Below are 22683 nucleotides of genomic sequence, written 5' to 3' on the forward strand. Positions count from 1 at the left end.
AGTCCCCGGGTAGGCGGGGCAGGCTTAGTAGGTCTCACCTATAAGAAAATGAGAACGCGCTGGGGGCAGGAACAAGACAAGAATATCCTGACTGTGATTGGTTGAATTGGCTGCCATTCCCAAAACGAGCTTTGGCGCCCAGCCCCTTTCGTTCCCAGCAGGCCTTGCGCTCGGCAAGATGGCGGCGTCCAGGTGGAGGTCTTGAGGAGTTCGGTATGGCTTTGGCGTCCGGGCCCGCAAGGCTGGCCCTGGCTGGCTCCGGGCAGCTTGGCCTTGGGGGCTTCGGGGCCCCGAGACGCAGGGCGTATGAGTGGGGCGTGCGCTCCACGCAGAAGAAGGAGCCTCCTCCCCTGGATAGGGTGTACGAGATTCCTGGACTGGAGCCCATAACCTATGCTGGGAAGATGCACTTTGTGCCCTGGCTGGCGCGGCCGATCTTTCCGCCCTGGGACCGCGGCTGGAGGCACCCACAGTTCTACCGCTCGCCGCCTCTTCACGAGCATCCGCTGTACAAAGACCAGCCCTGCTACATCTTTCACCATCGTTGCCGCCTTCTCGAGGGTGAGGCCCCAGGACGGGCGGCAAGGGACCATGTTCCTCTGCCTAACGCTGACCCCGACCCTCTGTGGCTTTGGGCAAAACATTGAAACTCTGTGGGTCTTGTTTTCTTCGTCTGCGAAATGGGGCCCTAGTGATTCCCATCTTCTGAGATTTCTTAGAATTGAGTTTTAGGAAGCTGGGCCTCTGTGCAGGAGTATAATAGTTTGTGTGTCAGCGTGAGACCTGGTTTATAGGCCCACCCCTCGAGCTCTCTGTTTGACTTTGGGCAAATGGCTGACTATCCTGGGCCTCTATTTCCTGTGAAGTGAATGGTGTTGGCTGGACAGTCCATGTTGACCGTACCAGGTCTGACATTCTGGTGATTAACTGTACATTTTAAAAGTAGATGGAGAGAGTTTATAGTGGAGACGACAGAATGTTTAATCTCTAGGACTGTCACCTCTCAAGCCCATGTCTACTCCTCTGTCACTCTCACTAGGGACAGATTAAAATGACTTTGCCAAAATCAGCCTGTCTATCCAAAACAGTACCAGAAATTATTTTCCAGAGTCCATGGTGGGGCTTGTTTATCCCTTTCCCCATTCTTCCATCTTCCTTCCCCATCCAAATCAGGATAGGGATGGGGCAGGTCTTGAAAACAAAATGTTTGAGGTAAGGGGGAACAGTATTTTCTAAGGAGTAATTAGGGGAAAAAAAAAAAAACTTGGCAGGATTTGGGGACTAAGCCAGAGAATAAATCCTAGGTTTGAAAAAACTTAAGTCAATTGGCCAGCTTCTTAAGCTTCTCAATCCCATTCTTGAAAGCTGATTTTCCAGACTTTAAACACTTCCAGTGTCCTTACAAGGTGCTGGGAAGGATCTCACAAGACTTGGCATCCTTGAGTGACCCTCAAGTGGATGAATGCATTAGCAGTATTTTAGATGTTAGGAGATTACATTCGTTTGCCTATGCTGAAAATGTATTGTATATCCTGTGTTTTTGCTACTCACAAAGAGGTTCTGTAGGCTATAATAAAATTCTGCAAGATACAGGGCTAGAGAAGCCAGTAGAGATAATGGAGAGGGGTGACGTTCTTTAGCGTAGACAGACTCAAGTTCTCCTCCTGACCTTGTCACTTACAAGGTATGTGTAAGTTAGAGCAAATTCCTTAGTCTCTGAGTTTCATTTTATAAAATCCCGTCTACCTTGCACGTAAAGTCATGGCACAGGGTAGATGGTGACTTTCAGTAAATGGCAGCTCTAATTATCACCTGTTTTTCATATGCAAATGAAACATAAAGTCTTAATATTTATTACCATAAGAGAAATTTCCTGAGGGTGTCTCCCCCAAAGTATCCTAAGCTCCCATTCATTTCATTCATTGTCTGTCTCTTTCCTTCCTTCCTTCCTTTCTCTCTCTTCCTTTTTTTTTTTTTCAACAGAGTCCTTTTCTGTCTTGCAGGCTGGAATGCAGTGATGCAATCTCACTGCAACCTCTACCTCCCGGGCTTAATCTATCCCACCTAAGCCTCCCAGATAGCTGGGACTACAGGCACACACCACCACGCCTGGCTAATTTTTTATGTTTCTTTTGTAGAGATGGGATTTCACCACATTGTCCAGGCTGGTCTCAAAGCAGTCTGCCTACTTCAACCTCTCAAAGTGATGAGGTTGTAGGTGTGAGCCACCATGTCTGGCTGAGACACAGTTTTTCAAATGAAGATAGGACCTTGAGTCAGAGAAGTATTCCTCTAGCTGAGATGAGTATTCTGCCAACCAAGGCAGCCACCAGCCTTCTGTCAATTTGTGGGTGTGATCATTGAGAAGAATATTGTATTAGCTTTTCATTTGCGAATAGAGGATTGGTGTGTTTACTTGATCCAGAACTTAAGATACCTAGGACTATGCATATTCCTCCCTTAGAGAAGCCAAATTTGGGGAAGGTGAATCTAGGGAGGTCTTTGTGTGGCACCACAGCCCATCCCACTGAGAGTAGCTAAGTTTCTTTAAAGACTATCAGGCTACATGCCTGTAATCCCAGCACTTTGGGAGGCCGAGGCGGGTGGATCACCAGGTCAAGAGATCGAGACCATCCTGGTCAACATGGTGAAACCCCATCTCTACTGAAAATACAAAAAATTATCCGGGCATGGTGGCGCATGCCTGTAATCCCAGCTACTCGGGAGGCTGAGGCAGGAGAATTGCCTGAACCCAGGAGGCGGAGGTTGCGGTGAGCCGAGATCGCGCCATTGCACTCCAGCCTGGGTAACAAGCGCGAAACTCCGCCTCAAAAAAAAAAATAAAAATAAAAAAAATAAGACTATCAGGCTAAATTGAATCTATTTTAGTTTACATATACACCATCTTTTATTTACTTATTTTTTGTTCAGTGATTTTCTGTCACTAATTTATTTATTTTAGAGACAGGGTCTCACTCTGTCACCCAGGCTGGAGTGCAGTGGTGTGATCATAGTTCACTGCAGCCTTGACCTCCTGAGCTCAAGCCATCCTCCCACCTCCTGAGTTGCTGGGATTATAGGCATGAGCCACTGGGCCTGGCTATGTATATACCATCTTACATGCAAAGTATTTTGGGCAGTTTATTTATAACACAACCTGATTAAATTAAAAAACAGATAGGTGGGGGGATCAGTACAAAGGAAAAACAAAACAATAAGATGAATATGACAAAAATTTATTCTGTGAAGTTCTACTTTATTTATTTATTTGTTTATTTTTTGAGAGGGAGTCTTGCTCTGTTCCCCAAACTGGAGTGCAGTGGTGTGATCTTGGCTCACTGTAGCCTCTGCCTCCCAGGTTTGAATGATTCTCCTGCCTCAGCCTCCCAAGTAGCTGGGACTACAGGCAAGTACTGCCACACCCAGCTAATTTTTTGTGTGTTTTTAGTAGAGATGGGGTTTTACCGTGTTGGCCAGGCTGGTCTCAAACTCCTGACCTCAAGTGATCTGCCCACTTCAGCCTCCCAAAGTGCTAGGATTACAGGCATGGGCCACCGCGCCCGACCTCAGGTTCTGCTTTCTAAAGGGAAGCCCCAAACCTGGCTCTGAGCTTGCTAGCAATCAACAAATGGTACGTAGTTAGGGTCAGCTAACTAGATCATCTGCTTGTGTTTATAAATAAAGTTTTATTGGAACAAAACCATGCACACTTGTTAATTATTGCCTATTGCTACTTTTGTGCTCTAGTAGCAGAGTTGAATAGTTGTGAGATTGTGTGGCCCAGAAGCCGAAAATACTTACTATTTGTCCTTTTGAGAAAATGTTTGTCAACCTCTGGTATAGAGACAATTCACCATGCCTGTAAGACAACAGGCCAGGTACAGTGGCTCATGCCTGTAATCCCAGCACTTTGGGAGGCCTAGGTGGGTGGATCACTTGAGGTCAGGAGTTCGAGACCAGCCTGGACATGGTGAAATGCTGTCTCTACTAAAAATACAAAAATTAGCTGGGCACAGTGGGTGCACGCTTGTAATCCCAGCTACTTGAGGGGCTGAAGTATGAAAATTGCTTGAACCCGGGAGGCGGAGTTTGTAGTGAGCTGAGATTATGCTGCTGCACTCCAGCCTGGGCAACAGAGTGGTGAGACTTCATCTTAAAAAAAAAAAACACACAAAATAGTACTGTATCCGGGAAAAGCCCAACCTTTCTATACTAAGGCCAGAGAGGTTCAGCTCCTTAAAGTATTCATGAAAATTCAAAAGGTATTTCCAGTTATTTCTAAAAGTTGCTTTCTCCTGAGAAGGCAGTATGGGCCTATGCCTGGGCCAGCCTAATAAATGAAGTACATTTGGTAGACACAGGCTTTTCTAATCAGGACTAGGGTGTGGGTTATTAGAAAGGATCCTAAGTGAAGGGTTGGCATCCATCAATTTAGTCCCATAGCCTAGGGTCTGTCCACTGCTTGCAGCACTCAGCCATATGATCTCAGCTGTCTTAGCCACTGTTTGAATTCCTCTAGTGGCAGGCAGTCACCACCTCAGTCACCTGTTAACCATCCTGAAGTAGATGGTCGTTCCTGAATTTGACTTGAAATCTGGCTTTCTTAGCTTCTGCTCTTCACTTTTGGTTCTGTCCCCTCAGGTGTCACAGAACAAATCCAGTTTCTCTGTTGAGGCAGCCTTTTTACTAAGATGGTACCTGGTAGGTGTAAGTATCTCTTCCTGAATTGTTTTCTTGCTCTCTTTGTGTGTGTGTGTGTGTGTGTGTGTGTGTGTGGGTGTGTGTGTGTGTGGGTGTGGCTGATTACCTCAAAGGTGTAAAGCAGGCCCTCTGGCTTACCAAGACCAAGTTAATAGAAGGCCTTCCCGAGAAAGTGCTTAGCCTTGTTGATGATCCAAGGAACCACATAGAGAACCAAGATGAGCGTGTTCTGAGTGTGATCTCTCATGCCCGTCTCTGGCATTGCACTGAAGAAATCCCCAAGAGAGAGACCTACTGGTAAGTTTCCCCAAGTAAAGAAGATTTCCAAGTAATGGATCTTGGAGTCGACCTATTGCTTTAAGTCCCCAAATGTCTCTTTTTGTCTCCAAGCCCAGTCATCGTGGACAATCTAATACAACTGTGTAAATCTCAGATTCTCAAGCATCCTTCTCTGGCCAGGCGGATCTGTGCCCAAAACTCCATGTCATCTGCTTCCTGGAACCGAGGTTGGTTATCTTGTACACCAGAAAGCCTTGATCTGTTTTTTAGTTTAGTTTTTTTTTTTTTTTCCTTTCTACGCTTAGCCCTGTCACCAGCTCCCATCCCCCTGCCCCCAAATACCTATCCTTACTCCTGTCCTTTGTGGTCTAATTTTGTAGGCTCAGACATACCCTCAGTATAATTCGTCATAGCCCAACCATTTTTGTTTTTAATCACTTTCTAAGACATTAACTCAACCATGAGCAGTCAGCCATATCTCTTGAGTGCTTAGGATGTGCATGGAAAGTACCTACATGCTGAAGGTAAGGAAATAATAACGCACATGTAGTCTCTGCCCTCATAAAGCTCAAATTCTATTGCAATCGTCTTCTTACCCCACTTACACCTTACTCTTCCAAATCCATTTTCAACATGGCTTGCTAGAGTGATCTTTCCAAAGTACAAGTCTTTTTATGTCCCTGCCCTCTTTCAAATCCTTCACTGTCTCCCAGTCATGTGAACCGTTTGTTGAGGGTTACCAGCTCTCGTGATTTGATTGCCACTTAATCTTTCTAGTCTTATCTCCTGCTCTCCTGCCCTGTCCACCCCATCCCTAAATTAGCCACTTGCAGCCTTTTAGCATCAAGCTTTCACACCTATGTGCCTTGGCACATGCTGTGCATTCTGTGTGGAATACTCTTTTTTGTTCGTTTGTTTTTGAGACAGAATCTTGTTGTGTTGCCCAGGCTGGAGTACAGTGGCATGATCTCAGCTCACTGCAGCCTCCGCCTCCTGGGTTAAAGTGATAGTCATGCCTCAGTCTCCCGAGGAGATGGGATTACAGGCATGTGCCACCACGCCTGGCTAATTTTTGTATTTTTAGTGGAGTTGGGGTTTCACCATGTTGGCCAGGCTGGCCTTGAACTCCTGGCCTCAAGGGATCTGCCCATCTTAGCCTCCCAAAGTGCTGGGATTACAGGCGTGAGCCTCCTGCCACGCCCAGCCTGGAATACTCTTTTCTGCTCTCTTCATTTAACCATATTCTCCTTATCTGCAAGAGTTCACTCAAGCCTCCCTTCTCTGTGAATCCAGGCTGGGGTATCTGTTCCTCATCTGTGTTCCTTATGCCCTTTCTGCCATCATAGCATAGATGACACTGTACTGTCAGTATCTATTGTTGGTTCTGTCTGCCCTACTAAACTGAACTCCCGATGGCTGGGACCATGTCTTACTGACTTTGTCCCCAGTGTCCAACAAGTCATGGTACACAGTAGGTGCTGACTGAAGGGATGTGTAAATGCATACCTATTGTCCGTGTTTCAGGCAGGGATATTCAGAGAACACAGGTGTTGTAACTGGTGGAATCCTGGAGTAGGGAAACCAGCTATGGAATGATTTGGGATTTCAGAACATCTGCTTGGTCAGGTCTCCAGCTTGCCCATTTGTGTATAGTCTTCCTGGCAAAGAGTCAGCTTTGCAGAGGTAATGACACCACTAAGGAAATTAGTGAACCTCATTAATAGGGGAGTACTTGGCCCATCATCAAGTATTACCTCTAATTAAACTACCCCATTTGGAGCTGTCACTGGAGGAGGGATATGGAGGGAATTGAATCAGAAACCACACAAGAGTGGTCTGTGGGGAGAATTGAAAACCAAGGTTAGGAGAGGTCCATGCACATTTATTTTTCTTGCAGATTATATGTGAGGAAACAGGAAGTACTTTAGAAAACTATTCTTGAGGTGTGCGTGTGATGTATTTTAACAAACAGGTCAGAGTTTGTCCACCCACAGATGTAGTATCCCTTCCTTAGCTACCCAGTAAGGGAGGCCACATGCTAATTAATGACAGTGCTGTTGACCAAACCAATTTTTAGACATATAAGAAAAACAGCCTTGATCCATTATCACACTGTGGCTATTTCTGAAAACCCAAACACTTCTGAGAAAGATTTGGCCTCCACGGACACTCCTCATGAGGCCATTCTCAAGGTGTTTTTCCAGGCACATTTTGTCTGGTGGCAGCATGTGATCTCCTGTGGGGACCTCTGTGAAGGTTGTCTGTGCACGTTCACCATGGCTGGCTTGCTGATGAGTCAGATGTGTGTTTGCTTTCCTCATGCCACCTACATCTGCATGTAGCATAGCTAATCTGACATCAGTGAGGCTGTTTTAACTGGCCAGGGTTTTCTCACTCTCAGTTGTTAAGGACAATCTGGCCTCTTTCCTAAGTTTAAGAATCTCCTCTGCTTCTAGTCTCGGTGTGCCTCTCTCCATCACTCCTTCCCTGCTGTATCCTACTCTAGTCACCTTGATTTCTCTCCCTAAATTCTGCCATGGAGTTGCTTGCACCTGTGCCTTTGGACATTATTCCTCCTTAACTAGAGTGCTTTTCCCCCTGTCTTTGCCTGACAAGCTCTTACCCAGTGGTTTTCAACTAGGGAGAAACATTTGGCAGTGTCTGGAGACATCTTTGATATGCTGTGGATGGGTGTGGGAAGAAGGGATAGGGAGGGAGTTTAACTGGCGTCTAGTAAGTAGAAGCCAGAGTGCTGCTAAACATCCCACAGTGCACAGGACACCCCCTCACCAAAACTTATCTGTCCAGAAGTAAATAGTGCTGCAGCTGAGAATCTCTGCTCTAACCCATCCTTCCAGATGTCATTTTAAGACATTGCTTCTTTCAGGGAGTTTCCCATTCCCAGAGAAGTTCAGTTTTCCCCACCTGTACAATTTTTGAATATGCTTCATCCTTTTCATTATAGCACTCACTAACTGGTGAGCTCCTTGAGAGAAGAGAGTAGCTCACACACATCTCTGGGTCCCCAGCTTAGCAGGTGCTCAGGTATGGTGCAGGCTTCACTCCCCAGAGACCATTAACCCTTAGGGTTTATTGGGAAGGGAACACAGGAAGAAGAGTGCATTGGTTCATCCCTTCTTAAGGATCCCAGGATTAACATCCTAACTTAAGAGTTTTGTGTTCTGTGATTAGGCTGATGATTTAGAAAAGCTATACATGATTTGAGGCACATGGGAGGATGGAGGCTTTAGGTTTTACAGAGTTAAGAAAGTCTTTATTTATTTTTAGTTTTTTGAGACAGTTTCACTCTATTACCCAGGCTGGAGTGCAATAGCGTAATCTTGGCAACTGCAACCTCTGCCTCCCAGGTTCAAGCAATTAACATGCCTCAGCCTTTCTAGTAGCTGGGACTACAGGTGTGTGCCACCACTCCTGGCTAATTTTTAATATTTTTTAGTAGAGACGGGGTTTCATCATGTTTCCCAGGCTGATCTAGAACTCCTGGCTTCAAATGATCCACTTGCCTTGGCCTCCCAAAATGCTGGGATTATAGGTATGAGCTACTATGCCCGGCTGAGAAAGCCTTTATACAAGATTAGGGTAACCATTTTTTCTCCCTTTTAGAGTCTCTTCTCCTTCAGGTCCGTGGTTTTATTGAAACCCAGCTGAACACTAAAGATCGTCTGCCCACCATCGCCTCCAGAGAGGAGGTTGCAGCTACTAAGAATCATGTTCTAGAGACCTTCTATCCCATATCACCCACGATCGACCTTCATGAATGTAGTGTTTATGATGTGAAAGATCACACAGGTAAAGATCAATGTCTTGGACTCTTAGGCAGTGTGGAGGAGAAGGACGTGGTGTTTCTGGAGGGAAAGGATATACTAAGAACTTGCTGGGTACTAGGCACCTCACGTGTATTACCCATCTCCTAGGATCCATGTGGCGGCCCCATGAGACAAGTACTGTTGTCTTCATTTCATAGGCAAACTGCAGCTTAGGGAGGTGAAGTGATTTGCTTAAAGGCTGACTTTAGGTTTTACCTCGGCAAAGTAACTCTGTTACATCAGAGAGGCTTGAGGGGCTTTTTTTTCCCCTTCAACAAACTATCATTGGCCACTTGAAGGTTTTTGACCCAAGCTTTTTCTTTATTCATAGGTCTCATGAAAGGCACCTATTTTCTGTTTACCCTGTAACTCTGGCCAACCCTCTTAAAGGACTGAGGAAGCCCCATGGACATTGAACGGGGCCATTAATCCAAACTCCATCAAGGAACGCATGCAGGAGAGCCTCTAGGGTTTTCAGAAACCTTCTCTAGGGTTTTCAGAGCCTACATTATTTTCCCAGCCTCTTTCTTTTTTCTTTTTCTTTTTTTTCATGAGACACAGTCTCAGTCTGTCACGTAGGCTGGAGGGCAGTGGTATGATTATGGGTCACTGCAGCCTCCCAGGCTCAAGCAATCCTCCCACCTCAGCCTCACAGGCGTGTGCCACCATATACCTGGTTAACTTTTGTATTCTTTTTAGAGACAGGTTCTCATTATGTTTCCTAGGCTGGTCTCAAACTCCTGGGCCCAAGCCATCTGCTCGCCTCAGCCTCCCAGAGTGCTGGGATTATGGGCGTAAGCCACCGTGCCAGCCTTCCCAACCTCTTTCTTCCATCTTTTCCGCCTGTATTCACTGATCCAGATAACTTACTCTAGAAGTTCCCAGCCTACCAAGAGTTACTCGTAGCCATGCGGGGGAAGAGAATCATGACTTGACAAGGTCATGGCTGAGAAGAACAAGTGCTAAACTTTGATCTCAGCACCAGTGTTGTGTGGGTCAATTGTGAGTGATGAGGCGAGTCGTTTGTCACTAATATTATAATAGTAAATTTTGCAAATGGCTTGCTTTCTTTTTAATAATTACCACAGATGTCAAGTTCTCGTTCTCCTAATATCACTGTCATCTGTATGCCAGAATGAGAGAGAAAGGTGTGGAGCTAGAACTAGCTTGTAGGAAGCACTTATAACAGGTTGGTAGGCATTTTCTGTGAAGAGCCAAATAGTAAATATTTTTGGTTTTGCAGGCCACATATGGTCTCTGTCACAGCTACCCAATAGACAGATGTAAATGAGTGAGTGTGGTTGTGCTCCAATAAAAACGTTATTTACAAAAACAGGCAGCAGGCCAGATTTGGCCAGCAAGCTGAAGTTTGCCAGCCCCTGAGCTATAGTGATAGTATCTCCTTTTGTTGAGCCTCTGTGTAGCACCTGTCCCTGGGCTAAGGCAAGGTGACTTTCCTGAGGCTTTGTGGCAGGCTGATAAATCCTTTTTACTCCTCCACATGATTGTGTCTCTTGCAGGATTCCGGGAAGGTTATCCTTACCCCTACCCCCATACCCTGTACTTACTGGACAAAGCCAATTTACGACCACGCCGCTTTCAACCAGATCAGCTGCGGGCCAAGATGATCCTGTTTGCTTTTGGCAGTGCCCTGGCTCAGGCCCGACTCCTGTATGGGGTACGTATGTGGAGAAGACCGCTGAGCTGCTTTACGTGGTGTTGGGTCTTCTCTCTTAAGGTTATTGCTCAGAGGAAGAAATGGAGGGATGTAGGGAACTGATTCCTAGACCGAGGAGTTTTAGGGAAGGAGCACTTCAGCTCCTCCCTAAAGGAGGAGATGAACCCACATCACTAGGGGCTGACTGCCTGTGCTTCATCTGAGTAGCTCACTTGATCACAGTGAAGTCCCCACCTTCCAAACTGTGCCACAGAATTACAGGGAGGCCATGCGGCTTATCAGGCATGGAGCTAGGACTGCAGCTAGGTCCGCCGCACTCTGAAGTCTTCAGTTATTTGTGCTGCAGCATGCTGCCTCTGTTCTTGTAGCGTCAGAAGTAGAGCACAGGCGGGAGGAGGTGAAGTAATATAGATGACCAAGCCCTGCCCACCAACTCAGGATGGATGCTGGGACCCACGATACTCCTTGGCAGTAGCCCCTGATCCTAAGAGGAGGTCTCAGGGACCTAGAAGGTATGGAATACAGACTAACTTGTCACAGAGAGCTATCCCAAGATGGGAAAAGCCTGGCCCTAAGGACAAAGGCCTCCAGGGAGGGGAGGGTTGTATGGGAGCCCTCAAGCAGGCCAAGGACACCAGATCCCTTGTTTGGGGCAGGGGAGTTCATGAGAGCCACTGCTGGACCCCCAGGTCTTGGTTAGAGCCTGAGTCTCTTCTAGAATAGGAATAAGGAAATTGCTGTTTCCCATCTTATTTGGCCTAGGGGGGTTGGAGAGCCATGGTTAGCCAAATGGATAGGGAGTAGAATGAGCCTGGCCCAGATCGAGCACCTGCTGTACACCACACATTTACTTAGAGTTTTTATTTAAAAAAACAAACCACAGTGGTTTGTTCATAAAATAGATTAGCAGCAAGAGCATCATCTGGGGACTTGTTGGAAGTGCACACTCTCAGACCCACCCCAGACCTACTGAATCAGAACCCCTGGAGTTGGGGCCCAGTGATCAGCATTTTAACAAGTCCCCCAGTGATGCTGCTCCAAGCTCGGATTAAAAGAACCACTGAACTGGCCGGGTGCGGTGGCTTACACCTGTACTACCAGTACTTTGGGAGGCCAAGGTGGGAGGATCACTTGAGGTCAGGAGTTCAACACCAGCCTGGCCAATATGGTGAAACCCCATTTCTACTAAAAATACAAAAATTAGGTGAGTATGGTGGCAAGCACCTGTAATCACAGCTACTCAGGCAGCTGAGGCATGAATATCACTTTAACCTGGGAGTTGGAGGCTACAGTGAGCTGAGTTTGCACCACTGTACTCCAGCCTGGGTGACAGAGTGAGACTCTGCCTCAAAATAAAAAAAAAAAAAAAAAAAAAAAGGAAAAGAAAATCACTGAACTGAAATTTCAGGACCACTCTATTACTTAATAATTGTAGTTTTTTAACCCCATGTGGCAGATGATATTAGCTTCACTCTATAGATGGTAAAACCGAGGCTCAGGGAGGCTAAGGAACTTGCCCAAGGTCACACAGCTTAGTAGGTGTCACCTCTTTATGTGACCTTCTTGTGTCTTTCCAGTCCTAGGACAGTTGTCTTTATTCCCGTTCTCTGACTGTACACTTCCTAAAGGCTCCGAAAGGTTAGGTAGCTTGCCCAAGATCCCACAGCTAATGAGTGGGGAAACAAAGATTGGAACAGTGATCTCTCCAGTTCTGAAGAGTGTGCTACTCTTAACTCAGACAGGGGTAGGAGGAAGAGAGTCACAACCCTGGTCCCAGGCCTGCAGACTCATTGTAGCTTCTGTGCCAGCTATTGCCAGCAGAGCCTGGGTAGCAACGATGGCACTAATTGCCACCCAGTTGGGTAGGAGAGGAGGCCTCCTTCAGCCCCTCCAGGTACAAATTATTCCTAAGGATGTGTAGTTGAGCAATTATGGGAAGAGCCTCCATGTAAAAGGTAAAATTGCTGAGAAATTTATGTACTACCTGCAGTTTTATTGATCTGTAGAGGGAGATAAGAGTCAATACAGTATTCTCGGCTAACACTTACAGGTACTTTTCTTTTTATTTATTTTTCATGCAGTGAAGAACAGTTATTTCTAAGGCCAAAAGCCCCAGTGTGGCCCACATTGAGGTCTGACATTAGGTATTCCTAACACCAGATTCAGCCCCAGTGCAGTGAACACAGGCAGCATTTTTGAATCAAGGATGGCCTGCTTCATGGGGCCTGCCTGTTGGAGCTTTGTTCAGTGAGTAGCAGTCACCAAACTGGGTTGCTGCAAAGTCTCAGTAGCTCACCACATGATTTATCTCCCGAACTGGGCCACCACTGAGAATGATGGGGTGCACTGGGACACCAGGATTAAACCAGAACAAAAAGAACAGGGCTTTCAGTGACTTAATACCCCATGGGTGACCTAGAACAAATCATACCACCTCTCTGAACCTCAGTTTCCTTATCTGTTAGTGGGAATATACCTCTAGATTTATGAGTAGAGCTGACTTGATGTAAAACTGGCAAGCTGCCTGGTACCTGAGGGGCCTTAAGTAAATGGTTTTAGATGTTATTACTACTCCTAAGTGGCAGTAACTAGAAGAGATCAGTAGCAGACGTCAACTGCTGAAATCCTGATGCTGACATGGCTGTAGTGGATAATCCTGAAACGTGGCCCATGCTGAGTTGCAGTTTAAGCATGAAGCCCAGCTAATGTGACTGCCAGGCCCTTAGAAGCAAGGCGGGGGTAGGGATGGGGGAAGTGTATGATCTGGCATGAGCCAGTTTGGGTTCTACACCACCCATCTTTGTGACTTCAGGCAAGTCACTTTACCTCATTGAGTCTCAGTTTCCTCATCTGTCAAGTGGAGTGAGAACTGAATGACATTACATCTATCCACTGACCCTCCAGATTCATATTTGATAGCTGGTGTCACTGTGGTTCTCATCAAGTAACGCCAAGAGTTTGAGGGATTTCTGTTATTAGCCTCCCAGCTGGCCTGCCTGAACTCTGGCTTGCCTGGAAATCGCCTTTCAGTGGCAGGAATGATTACTTTGATGTGCTCAAGTTGAAGAGTGGGCACTTGAGGCCACGAGGCACAGCCAACCTGGCTGAAGGAAGGCCTGGCCCTGGACAGTGCCCTGAACTCCTCATTCTATTTTAATTGCCCCGAAGAGAAGCCGTGGACATTGTAAAGGGCAGAGCTAGAAGCTGCCTGGGCCATGCTGTTCCTTACACTTCACAGCTTCTGATTTGTTTTCCTTGTCCCCTTTTCCTCTCAGAATGATGTGAAGGTCTTGGAGCAGCCTGTGGTGGTGCAGAGTGTGGGCACGGATGGACGTGTCTTCCATTTCCTGGTGTTTCAACTGAATACCACAGACCTGGCCTCTAACGAGGGTGTCAAGAATTTGGCGTGGGTGGACTCAGACCAGCTCCTTTACCAGCATTTCTGGTGTCTCCCAGTGATCAAGAAGAGAGTGGTTGTGGTAAGTTGAGCCATCTCCCGCCTGGTGATAGGAAGAGGGCCATGCCTCCGCCTACCTGGTATGCTCCTCAGGTAGGATTGCAGGGGTGCTCTGGAAGTAGAGCCCTGGCCCTGGGGACTTCCCACCTGGGATCTCTGTCTTCAGGCGTTTAGCTCCGCCACTGCTAAGGCCTTGCCCAGCAATCCACTGCAGCTCCTGCTTCCCTTTGCACACTCCAGCCAATCCAGTTCCTCGCAGCTCCCAGGGTGTTCAGTGGCTTCATGAGCTCTGGCCTTTGTACATGCTGCTCCTTTCATCTAGGAGGTGTCTCGCCTTCTTCCCTTCCCATTACTCTTTGTCCGACTATCCTCCACTTGCCCTCCAGGTTTACCATAAGTGTTTCCTGTTCTGGGAAACTGACCACCCCTGTCCCCATCCAAGCCCTCACTTAAGTGCCTCAGGTGGGCTGCCCTGGCCTCTGGATTGCCCCAGCGTAGCACAGTCACGCTGCTGTGAATAGAATCTCTTCATGTGTTTTTTTTCCTCCACCAAACAGAACTCCAAGCTCCTAGCTCCTCGAGGGCAGGGCCTGTGGGGATACATTCATTTCATCCCCCAGATACGGAGTTCCTCCCATGGGACCATCACTGCTGCACCCCACTGCTTAGCTGACAGGGTCCAGGCCTGTTCTCTGTGTAGTGGGCAGTAGCAGCTTCTAAATAAATTCCTTATAGAGTGTCAGCCAGTGAGATGCACCCTGGAGAGACACACAGCAGGGTCAGAGACTGAGAAAGCAGAGTGTAGGGGTCCCTACTCTGGGACCAGCTTGGTCCCACACAGGCCTGAGTACAGGCTTGCCAAATGGAGTCACTGAGCCTTTGAACATTCTCAGCAGGTCACTTGAACTAGTTCTCTGGCAGCTCTCAGTACTCTCTCCACCTGAAATGTCTGCCGGGTCTGTGCCCTTTGCCTTGGTCCCGGAAACCCTCAGTTCACCTGCATAGTCACACCAGCCACCTCCATGTTCTCTGCTTTTAGTCAGGTTTTCCCTCCTGTCTCTGTGTCTTTAGGTTCTCTTTTCTCAGCCTCTCCCTTCCAGGATACTGACTCAGGGCCTGGCCTGTTTTGTTCTGGAGACAGCTCCTCTTCACCTCCTGCCACTCCACCCCTGCCAGCATGCACCCTGGGCTCTGGCCTGATCTTGCTCTTCCTGCCTTCATTTCTACTTCTTCTGTTGCATATGCGGGGCTCTCTGTAGTCTCTTCTTTTCCTTTCTGGCCCATTCTGCTCGCCCTTCCATGTATAAATATTGGCAAGATAGTCATTTCTCCCTGCTTTCTTGTTTTTCCTACTTCTGTAGTGGGGTCTGTCTCCTTTTATTTTCACTCTTTGAACATGTGACTGTAAGCTCCTTGAGGACAGGAACCTGAGTCAAGTCATTGCTGTGTCTCTGTCTCCAGCACAGGACACAGGCCCAGTAGAGAGAGAGCAGGTGCCCAGTAAATGTGTGTAGAATAGGTGAGGGATGATTGTTTCTGGGATTAGAGAGGTCAATAGCCCATTTGCTCCCGGTGGTTGAAGTGAGAGGGCCTCAGGAGCAGAGCAGCATCAACAGCTGTTTTGGCTGAAGGGGGCTGGGAATGCCTCCTGTCCTCTCAGCCTGTAGCCCCTTAACACCCCTTCTTAGTCCGAAAGAGAGACGATGGCAGAAAAAGAAAGAGGCACTGAAGATCTACTTCAAGCCAATCTTTGTTTTAATTGCTGCCATTAAATCTAGTAGCAGGATCCTAATGGGCTCTGTTCTTTCCAGGAACCTGTCGGGCCGGTTGGTTTCAAGCCAGAGACATTCAGAAAGTTTTTAGCGTTATATTTGCACGGTGCGGTGTGAGCCGAGGACCCCTCTGAATCCTGAAAACCCCCTTGCCTCTCTTCCATGGAAGAGGGCCTGGGCCCCCTGGAGCCTCAGTGTCCATTTGGCCCGCTGCTGTTGCTGACAATAAAGAGCCCTTGCGTTGCACTGAAGCCTGTGTTTGGTGTGAGGGTGCAATTGGGAAGGGCCCCTGCACAAGTCCAAGCCCTGGAGCCTGACCTACCCCAGCTGAAGCCCAGCTCTGCCCTCGACCCATGTTGTGACCTTAGAGAAGTATCTTCATCTGTCTGTTTGCATTTCTTCATCTGAAACCTGGGGCTAATGTGACGTACTTTGTGTTGAAGAGTAGGTTCTGTGTGTGTAGGGTCTGCCACGTGGCCGATACTCTGATGGTCACTAGGTTCTTACGGCATTATTTAAATTGTGGACACATTCCATAGTGACTGCAGAATATCTCATTAGAATATTCATTGTGGATTTCTCCCTCGTATGCTGGTTAATGGGCCAAGCACATCCTTGGTTCAGCCAGCCTCTGTCCAAATATTGTCAGGTCCTGATCTGTGCCAGACACTGCTGTCATGCCAGGCACCTCATACACAGCATCTTTCATCTCTACACACCCCTTACAAGGTCAATGTCATTTCCATAGTCAAGAAAAATACTCGGTAGGCGCGGGGTGGTTCATGCCCGTAATTCCAGCTACTTGGGAGCATGAGGCAGGAGAATCACTTAAACCCAGAGGGCAGAGGTTGCAGTGTGCTGAGATCATACCATTGCATTCCAGCCTGGGCAACAAGAGCAAAACTCCATCTCAAAAAAAAAGAAAGAAGAAAATATTGCATGCCTAGCATGTGCCATGCACTGTTCTAGGCCCTAAGAAGAAAACACGGATAATTAAAGGAATTTGTCCAAGGTCACCCAGCTGGTGCTATAGGTCAGCTTCCCAGGCAAATGCTTGGGAAACTTATTTGGGGAGGACAAAGGCAACAGCAGGTGGGGATGGCAGGCCCGAGCTCAGTGTGGCTGCACCTGAGGCCTCACCCTGTTCATGGGCACTCTGGAACCAGAGGCAAGGGAGTTGAGCCTTCTACAAACACCCCTGGCCTGGCACCAGCCATTGGATATGTGCTGCTTCCTGAGAGCCCCGGCGGGACCTTGGGCAAGGTGGCTTTGTTGGGCTGTAATTCATGCTGAGGGACTGCTGAGAGCAGTTAGTGTGGGAACTTCCAGCAGCTGGAGGAGCTCTCAGGTAGGCAGTGGCAAAGTGGTGTCCCGCCTGTGTCTCTGTCTCCCAAGCTTGGGCTCTTTCCACTTGACAGCTTACCTTTTAGGCTAGGCAGGTGGGGAGGGAGCAGGAGGGATTAACAGAAAAAGCAACCAGCCACAGAGGACTCTGGGGATGGGGAGTGACTGGAAGTGGAGCGCTGAGGGCTTGGCTGGGGCTGGAGTGGCTGGCTTGGGAGGGGCCAGAATACCAAACACCTCACCTCCCAGGGGAGCTGACCTGGGGTCCCAGGGACTCTGAGCCCTGCTGCCCATTTTACTTTTATTTTACAGACAAGAAACAATTTTACATAAATAATAAAAGTTCAGAGTTCAGGAAAATATAAGTTGACCCACCCAGGGCAGTCCCTAACTAGTCCTTTTCCCTAATGATAACAGAGCTTAGAGTTTCTTTCATGCTGTTGGTGAAAATGTGTGTGTCTTGTAAGAACACACATATGTACGTGACTGAGGAGTCATCCTATTTATAGCCTGTTCTGCACTTCCCTTTTACCTGATGTCTCTGGGTCGCAGGCTCTTGCCACATCAGCACATAGGATCTCTTCATTGTTTTGAGCTGCCGCATTAGTATCTGTTAATGGCGATCCGGGTTGTTTCCAGTTGTTAGTTATTAGAAATAATGCTACAGTGAGCGTCCTCATTCATATATCTTACCATGTATCTTTTGCCAGCAGAGCCATTGGGTAGGTTCCTAGCAGTGGAATTGCTGAGTCAAAGGTTTTTTTTAAAGAACACTGTTGGGAGTACAGAGGAGGAGCTGGCGGGATGACAGGAGTCCAGCTGGAGGCCACTGTGGTGATCCTCGGGCAAGTGGTGGTGATGGCTCTGCATGAGTCTGAGGAGGCTGAAGCCCCTCTAGACTGCTTGGAGGGGAGGGAGGGGGAGGTGAACTTGAGCCCTGAGTGAGCGGGATGGAGGCTCTGAGTAAGCGGACCATCAGCAGATGACGTTGTTGCCTGAGGACTGACTGGAAGGGGGCCGGGGTTGCAGGGCAGGCCTGGGTAGCCCGTCTTCCTCCCAACCCACCCTGAATGAGGACAGCCCGGATGCCAGCCTTAGTGCTAAGTTGTGGAGCCTGGAGCCCAACTGCAGTCTCTGGTAAAGGGAGCTGCCAAGTGCAGCTGATATGCAAAGCCAGGCAGGCAGGACTGGAGGTTTTTTATTGTCCCCGTAGAGATGAGGAAACAGGCTCAGAGACCACATGATGTAGTGTGAAGAGCTGGAAAGCTCCTGTGTCATGACAACTGCCCCCTCCACAGAGAGGTCCTTGCATCTCCAAATCCCAAATGTCTACCAGCCTGGTCCCCACTCCCTCATTCAACGCAGGAGAGGAAGCAATGCAGTGGAACCTGAGGGCCTCAGCCAGTCTCCAGCCCAGGACGGGCTCCTCAGCCAGTGAGCTGGGGAAGGAACAGGAGGATGGGGCAGGGAGAGGAGTGCTGCACCGGGTCATGCTGGGTAGTGAAACCCCACCATAGGAACTTCAGCAAGACCGGGAAGTGAAATGGTGACATTCCCTTTGTGAACATATTTTTCACTCATATACTTAAGTGCCTGGTTGATCCATTCAAAAGTTCTTCAGTTCATTTCCAGCAAGCTTCAGTGGCAAGGGAATTCTGATTTGGCCTGCGGGGAATCCACTTTTCAGGAGCCTCCTGTATTCCAGCTGCCCTGTCAGATCCTCAGCTTCCTCGTTGGCAAAATGGGGATGCAGGTTTCCCCACTTTTAGATCAAATAGGCTGCATTCGACAAGGAGGTTTCAAGTGAATGGGTTTGGGGTTCTCAGAAGCCCGGTGGAAAGAGGGACTTGCTTGAGGGAACCTCACTTTAGGCTGCTCTCTGTTCTTTCCCAAGGCTGGTGCAGGCTAGACCCAGGACAGGTGCTTGGCAGAGGCCCTGTGACAACTCACAGGGCTCTGGGAAGGAGCAGGACAGGATCCTCTCAGGCTTTAGACAGCATCTCCCTGGTTCCTCTTTTGCTGTGGGTCAGTCTCAGAAAGCATGCAGGTGACCCAAGTGTTTCTGTCTCTCTTCAACATGGACACTCAGATGTCCAAGACCCACAAGGCCTACCTGCTTCACTGCTGGAAGACCCACCCCCCCGGTCCAGGGACCCTCTCCCCTCAGGCTGCATCTCCTCATATCCTAAGACTGCATCCAGTGGAGTCTTTGGATATGAGGAGTGGGCTTGCTGCCCAGGGCCGGACCTCCATCCCTTAGAGGCCAGACTGTCAGAGCACCATGGCCTCTGCCAGCTTTCACACACACACGTGCACACATGCATACCACACACTCAGACATGTGCACAGAGATATGTGCACGTGAGACCCACGGGTCTCCCCCTCCCCAGCTGGGCCAATGATGGAACCCAAGAATAGGTCAGGACTGGAGACTGAGCCCAACCTCCTCCAGGGGCAGCACATTTAATAAGTTCCTACTGTGTGCCGGGTGTTGTGCTGGAAGTGTAAGTTACAGAATGAAGGAGATATGGTCCCTGCCCTTCAAGAGCTCCCAGGGTACTGGGTGGACATGGCCAGAGTAGTCTCCTTTGGATTGGCAGTAGCAGATACCCACAAAGGCCACCTCCTTCCCCACATCTGGACACCTACCCACCCACAGGTGACAGCATGCTGTAGGGAGGGGTGCCACTGAGCACGTTCTGGGGTGACGACTCAACAACATTGTTATTCCAAGAGCACTCACTGTGTACCTACTGGGCACCAGGACCTGTGCTGGTGATTCTGGGGACAAAGAGGGCTCTTACATGGTTCCTGGCTTAGAGGAGCTCCCAGCCTGATGGGGGAGGCATACACTGAACCAGGCTGTGGGGACCCAGGGAGAGAGCTACTCTAGCCAGGAAGGCTTCCAGGAGGAGAGGCCATCTAAGCTAGGTTCCAAAGGGCAAGTGAGGAGGAGGGGCCAGCAGGAACAAAGGCCCTGGCTGTGCAGACATCCACAGTCCTGCAAAGTTGGAGGTGAAGTGCTGAGGGGCAAGGAAAAGCAGGATTGTGCAGGGCTCTTCCATGCTCTGCAGCTGTCTGGAAGCTGTGAGCAGCCTGGACTTGGTCTCAGGGCCACCTGGGTTCCCCAGTAGCAGGAAGCACTCTCTTCTCTGTACCCCTTTCCTTCTCTTGGTCATCAGGGCCCCTTGCTCTCCTGGTCTACTCACTGCTCTGTCAGCTTTGCAGGTCCCTCCTATTTCCCAGATGTCAGGACCCAGTCCTTCGGCCTCTTTCCCATTCATTCTGTAGATGATTTCAGCCAGTCTTGTGGCTTCTAAGACCCTCTAAGTGCCAACAACTCCCACGGTATGTCTCTAGCTCAGACCTGCCTACTTGACGTCTTTACTGGATATCAAATCAGCATCTCAAATTTAACTTGCCAGAACAGAGCTCTTCCTGCAGCCTGCCCACCTCCACAAAGGGCATCTCCGTCTTTCTGTGTCTATTCACTACTGTACCCGTAGTGCCAGAACCACCCCTGGCATAAAAGGGGTGCTCAGAAAACACATGAATGGGTGGATGGATGGAAAGAAGGAAGCCTGTGGAAGCTCAAAGGTGAGATGGTCTTTGTGGCACTGGAGGGCTGACATGGAGGCAGGAAACCAAGGGTGGGGCTAAATTCCAGAAACCAGATGCCAGGTTCTGCAGCTCCGCAGGTGCCCTGGGAATAGGCAGGACAGAACAGACTCTGCCTTCCAGCACCCAACCTCGTTGGTCTCACCTTTTATTTCCAACCCTCAGCCCCAACTCCAAGCCCCCAGTGCCTGTACCCAGTGAGCCCAGGGTTAGGCAGAGCAAGGCTCATCTGCCTGCAGCCCCTTATCCCACCCTGCCCAGTCACTGCTGAAGTCCAGGGGAGCCCCGCAGCTCTGCAGACCAGGTTTGCAGACACAGCCTGAACTCCAAGAGACCCAGCTCCTCTCAGTTCAGGGCCAGAGCCCTCAGAGAGGCCCTGGGTATGTTCTGGGATCAATCTCCTGGAGTCTGTGGAATCTGGGAACACAGCCCACTACTTCATGGGATAGCAGAGACTGGGGCAGGTCACCAGGCAGCCAGGCTGAGCAGCCTTACCCCCAGCTGGAGCCCTGCTCTGGCTGAGCACCTCAGTAGCTGTGCCGCTGCTGGTGTCAGTGACTTAAGTTTATCATTTCCTGGCTCTGGGGCAGGGGGCAGTGGGGATGCCCAGGTGTGGGGTCCTATCTCAGGCCTGATCCTAGCTTTGCCCCCCACCCCACACCGGCTGACCCCTAGAATTGAGGGGCCTGTGGACAGCCATGACTGCAACAGGAAAGCTGTGGTCCAGCCCCGACTCCTGCACTCTCGGTGATGGGCCGAAGCCCTCCTTTGTGGAAGGACTCGCATGACTCTCCCTTTTCTCCTGCTCATTTCAGGGTCTTTCCACTGGCTCATGTAGAGCTCTGGCCTGGCCCCAGGCAGTGAAAACAGTTGGTGAACAAGAACTAGTTGTTTTTCAGAGACCTGCCCCTGAGGAAGGCCAAATTAACCTGCACCAGGGCCATTTGTGTTGTAAAGACAACTGCAGGGCTGCCGAGGGGCCTTAGGCGGAGGGGTAGCACAGCACACAGCAGGCACTCCTTCCAGGCTGGGCTCTGTGACCTGGCTTCTCCTGGCTCAGCACCCCAATCCCACGGCTCTTGTCTATACCTGACTCTTGCTCCAAAGGGGCACCGGTATTAGATAAATGTCGCATCCTCCCCACCTTTCCCCAGCCCTGGGTCAGCACCATTGATACAGGCTAGTCACAGCCTCAGTCTCATCTCTCCAATGGGGGTGTTTTCCAATAAAGGTGGCTGTGCTGAGCAAAGCCTAGGAAACCTTGTTTCAAGATAAAGAGGGAAGGACCAGATGGAATCTTCTAGATCCTCCCAGGTACTCCCCAACACACCCATTTGGACTCTTCCCCACGACTAACATCACTTGTAATGAACACAAGTGATCACTACATGCTTAGTCCATGAATGGCACTGTTCTAAGTACTTTATGGTGCTAACCTCACCACCCATGAGGCAGGCACCATCACCCCCCATTCTGCTGCTGAGGAAACTGAGAGCAGAAATATAAACTAATTTGCCCACGGCCACACAAGAAGCTGCAGCAAAAGCAGTATTTAAACCTGGCCATTTGCTACCTGGTCCCCTAAGGGCCTTATAAACATGGGCTGACCCTGCACTTTGCTCGGGCCCTCAGTGTCCTCCCACCCACCCACCCCAGCACCTGCTCCTGCTGCAGGCCTAGAATGACGTCCCCAGAGCTCCAGGAAAGTAGAAAGTTCTAGTCATTGTGCAAGTCAGCATCCACAGTGGCTTACCTCACCCTAGCCCTATTTCTTGCCTAGATGTCATCTGGGAATGGCTCCCTCCACATCCCGCCAACCCCAATGGATTCATCTCCAAGGATGCCACCAGCATACATTTTCCAGTATTTAAGTAGACTGTACTACTCTCAAAGCCCTTTGAGAGCTCCCACACTGCCTTGGAGGTTTAGGGGAAAAAAAACCAACCTCCCTGTGCTCCCCTACAGTGGCAAACAGCAGGCACTTCAGCTGGGAGTCTGGGGTGAAGC

General features: G+C 49.1%; 1 protein-coding gene across 1 annotated transcript; it reads left to right on the plus strand.

Moving 5' to 3' along the window:
* The first annotated feature begins 159 nt into the window (after positions 1-159).
* MRPL37 (mitochondrial ribosomal protein L37) lies at positions 160-15965 on the plus strand. The gene is made up of 7 exons (XM_002750864.7): positions 160-561; positions 4815-4998; positions 5092-5207; positions 8605-8790; positions 10328-10485; positions 13761-13964; positions 15754-15965. The coding sequence occupies exons 1-7, from the start codon at positions 216-218 to the stop codon at positions 15829-15831; spliced, it is 1272 nt and encodes a 423-aa protein (XP_002750910.2). The 5' UTR covers positions 160-215; the 3' UTR covers positions 15832-15965.
* The last annotated feature ends 6718 nt before the right edge of the window (positions 15966-22683 follow it).

Source organism: Callithrix jacchus, chromosome 7, assembly GCF_049354715.1.
Source record: "Callithrix jacchus isolate 240 chromosome 7, calJac240_pri, whole genome shotgun sequence".
In the NCBI taxonomy this organism is placed as follows: domain Eukaryota; kingdom Metazoa; phylum Chordata; class Mammalia; order Primates; family Cebidae; genus Callithrix; species Callithrix jacchus.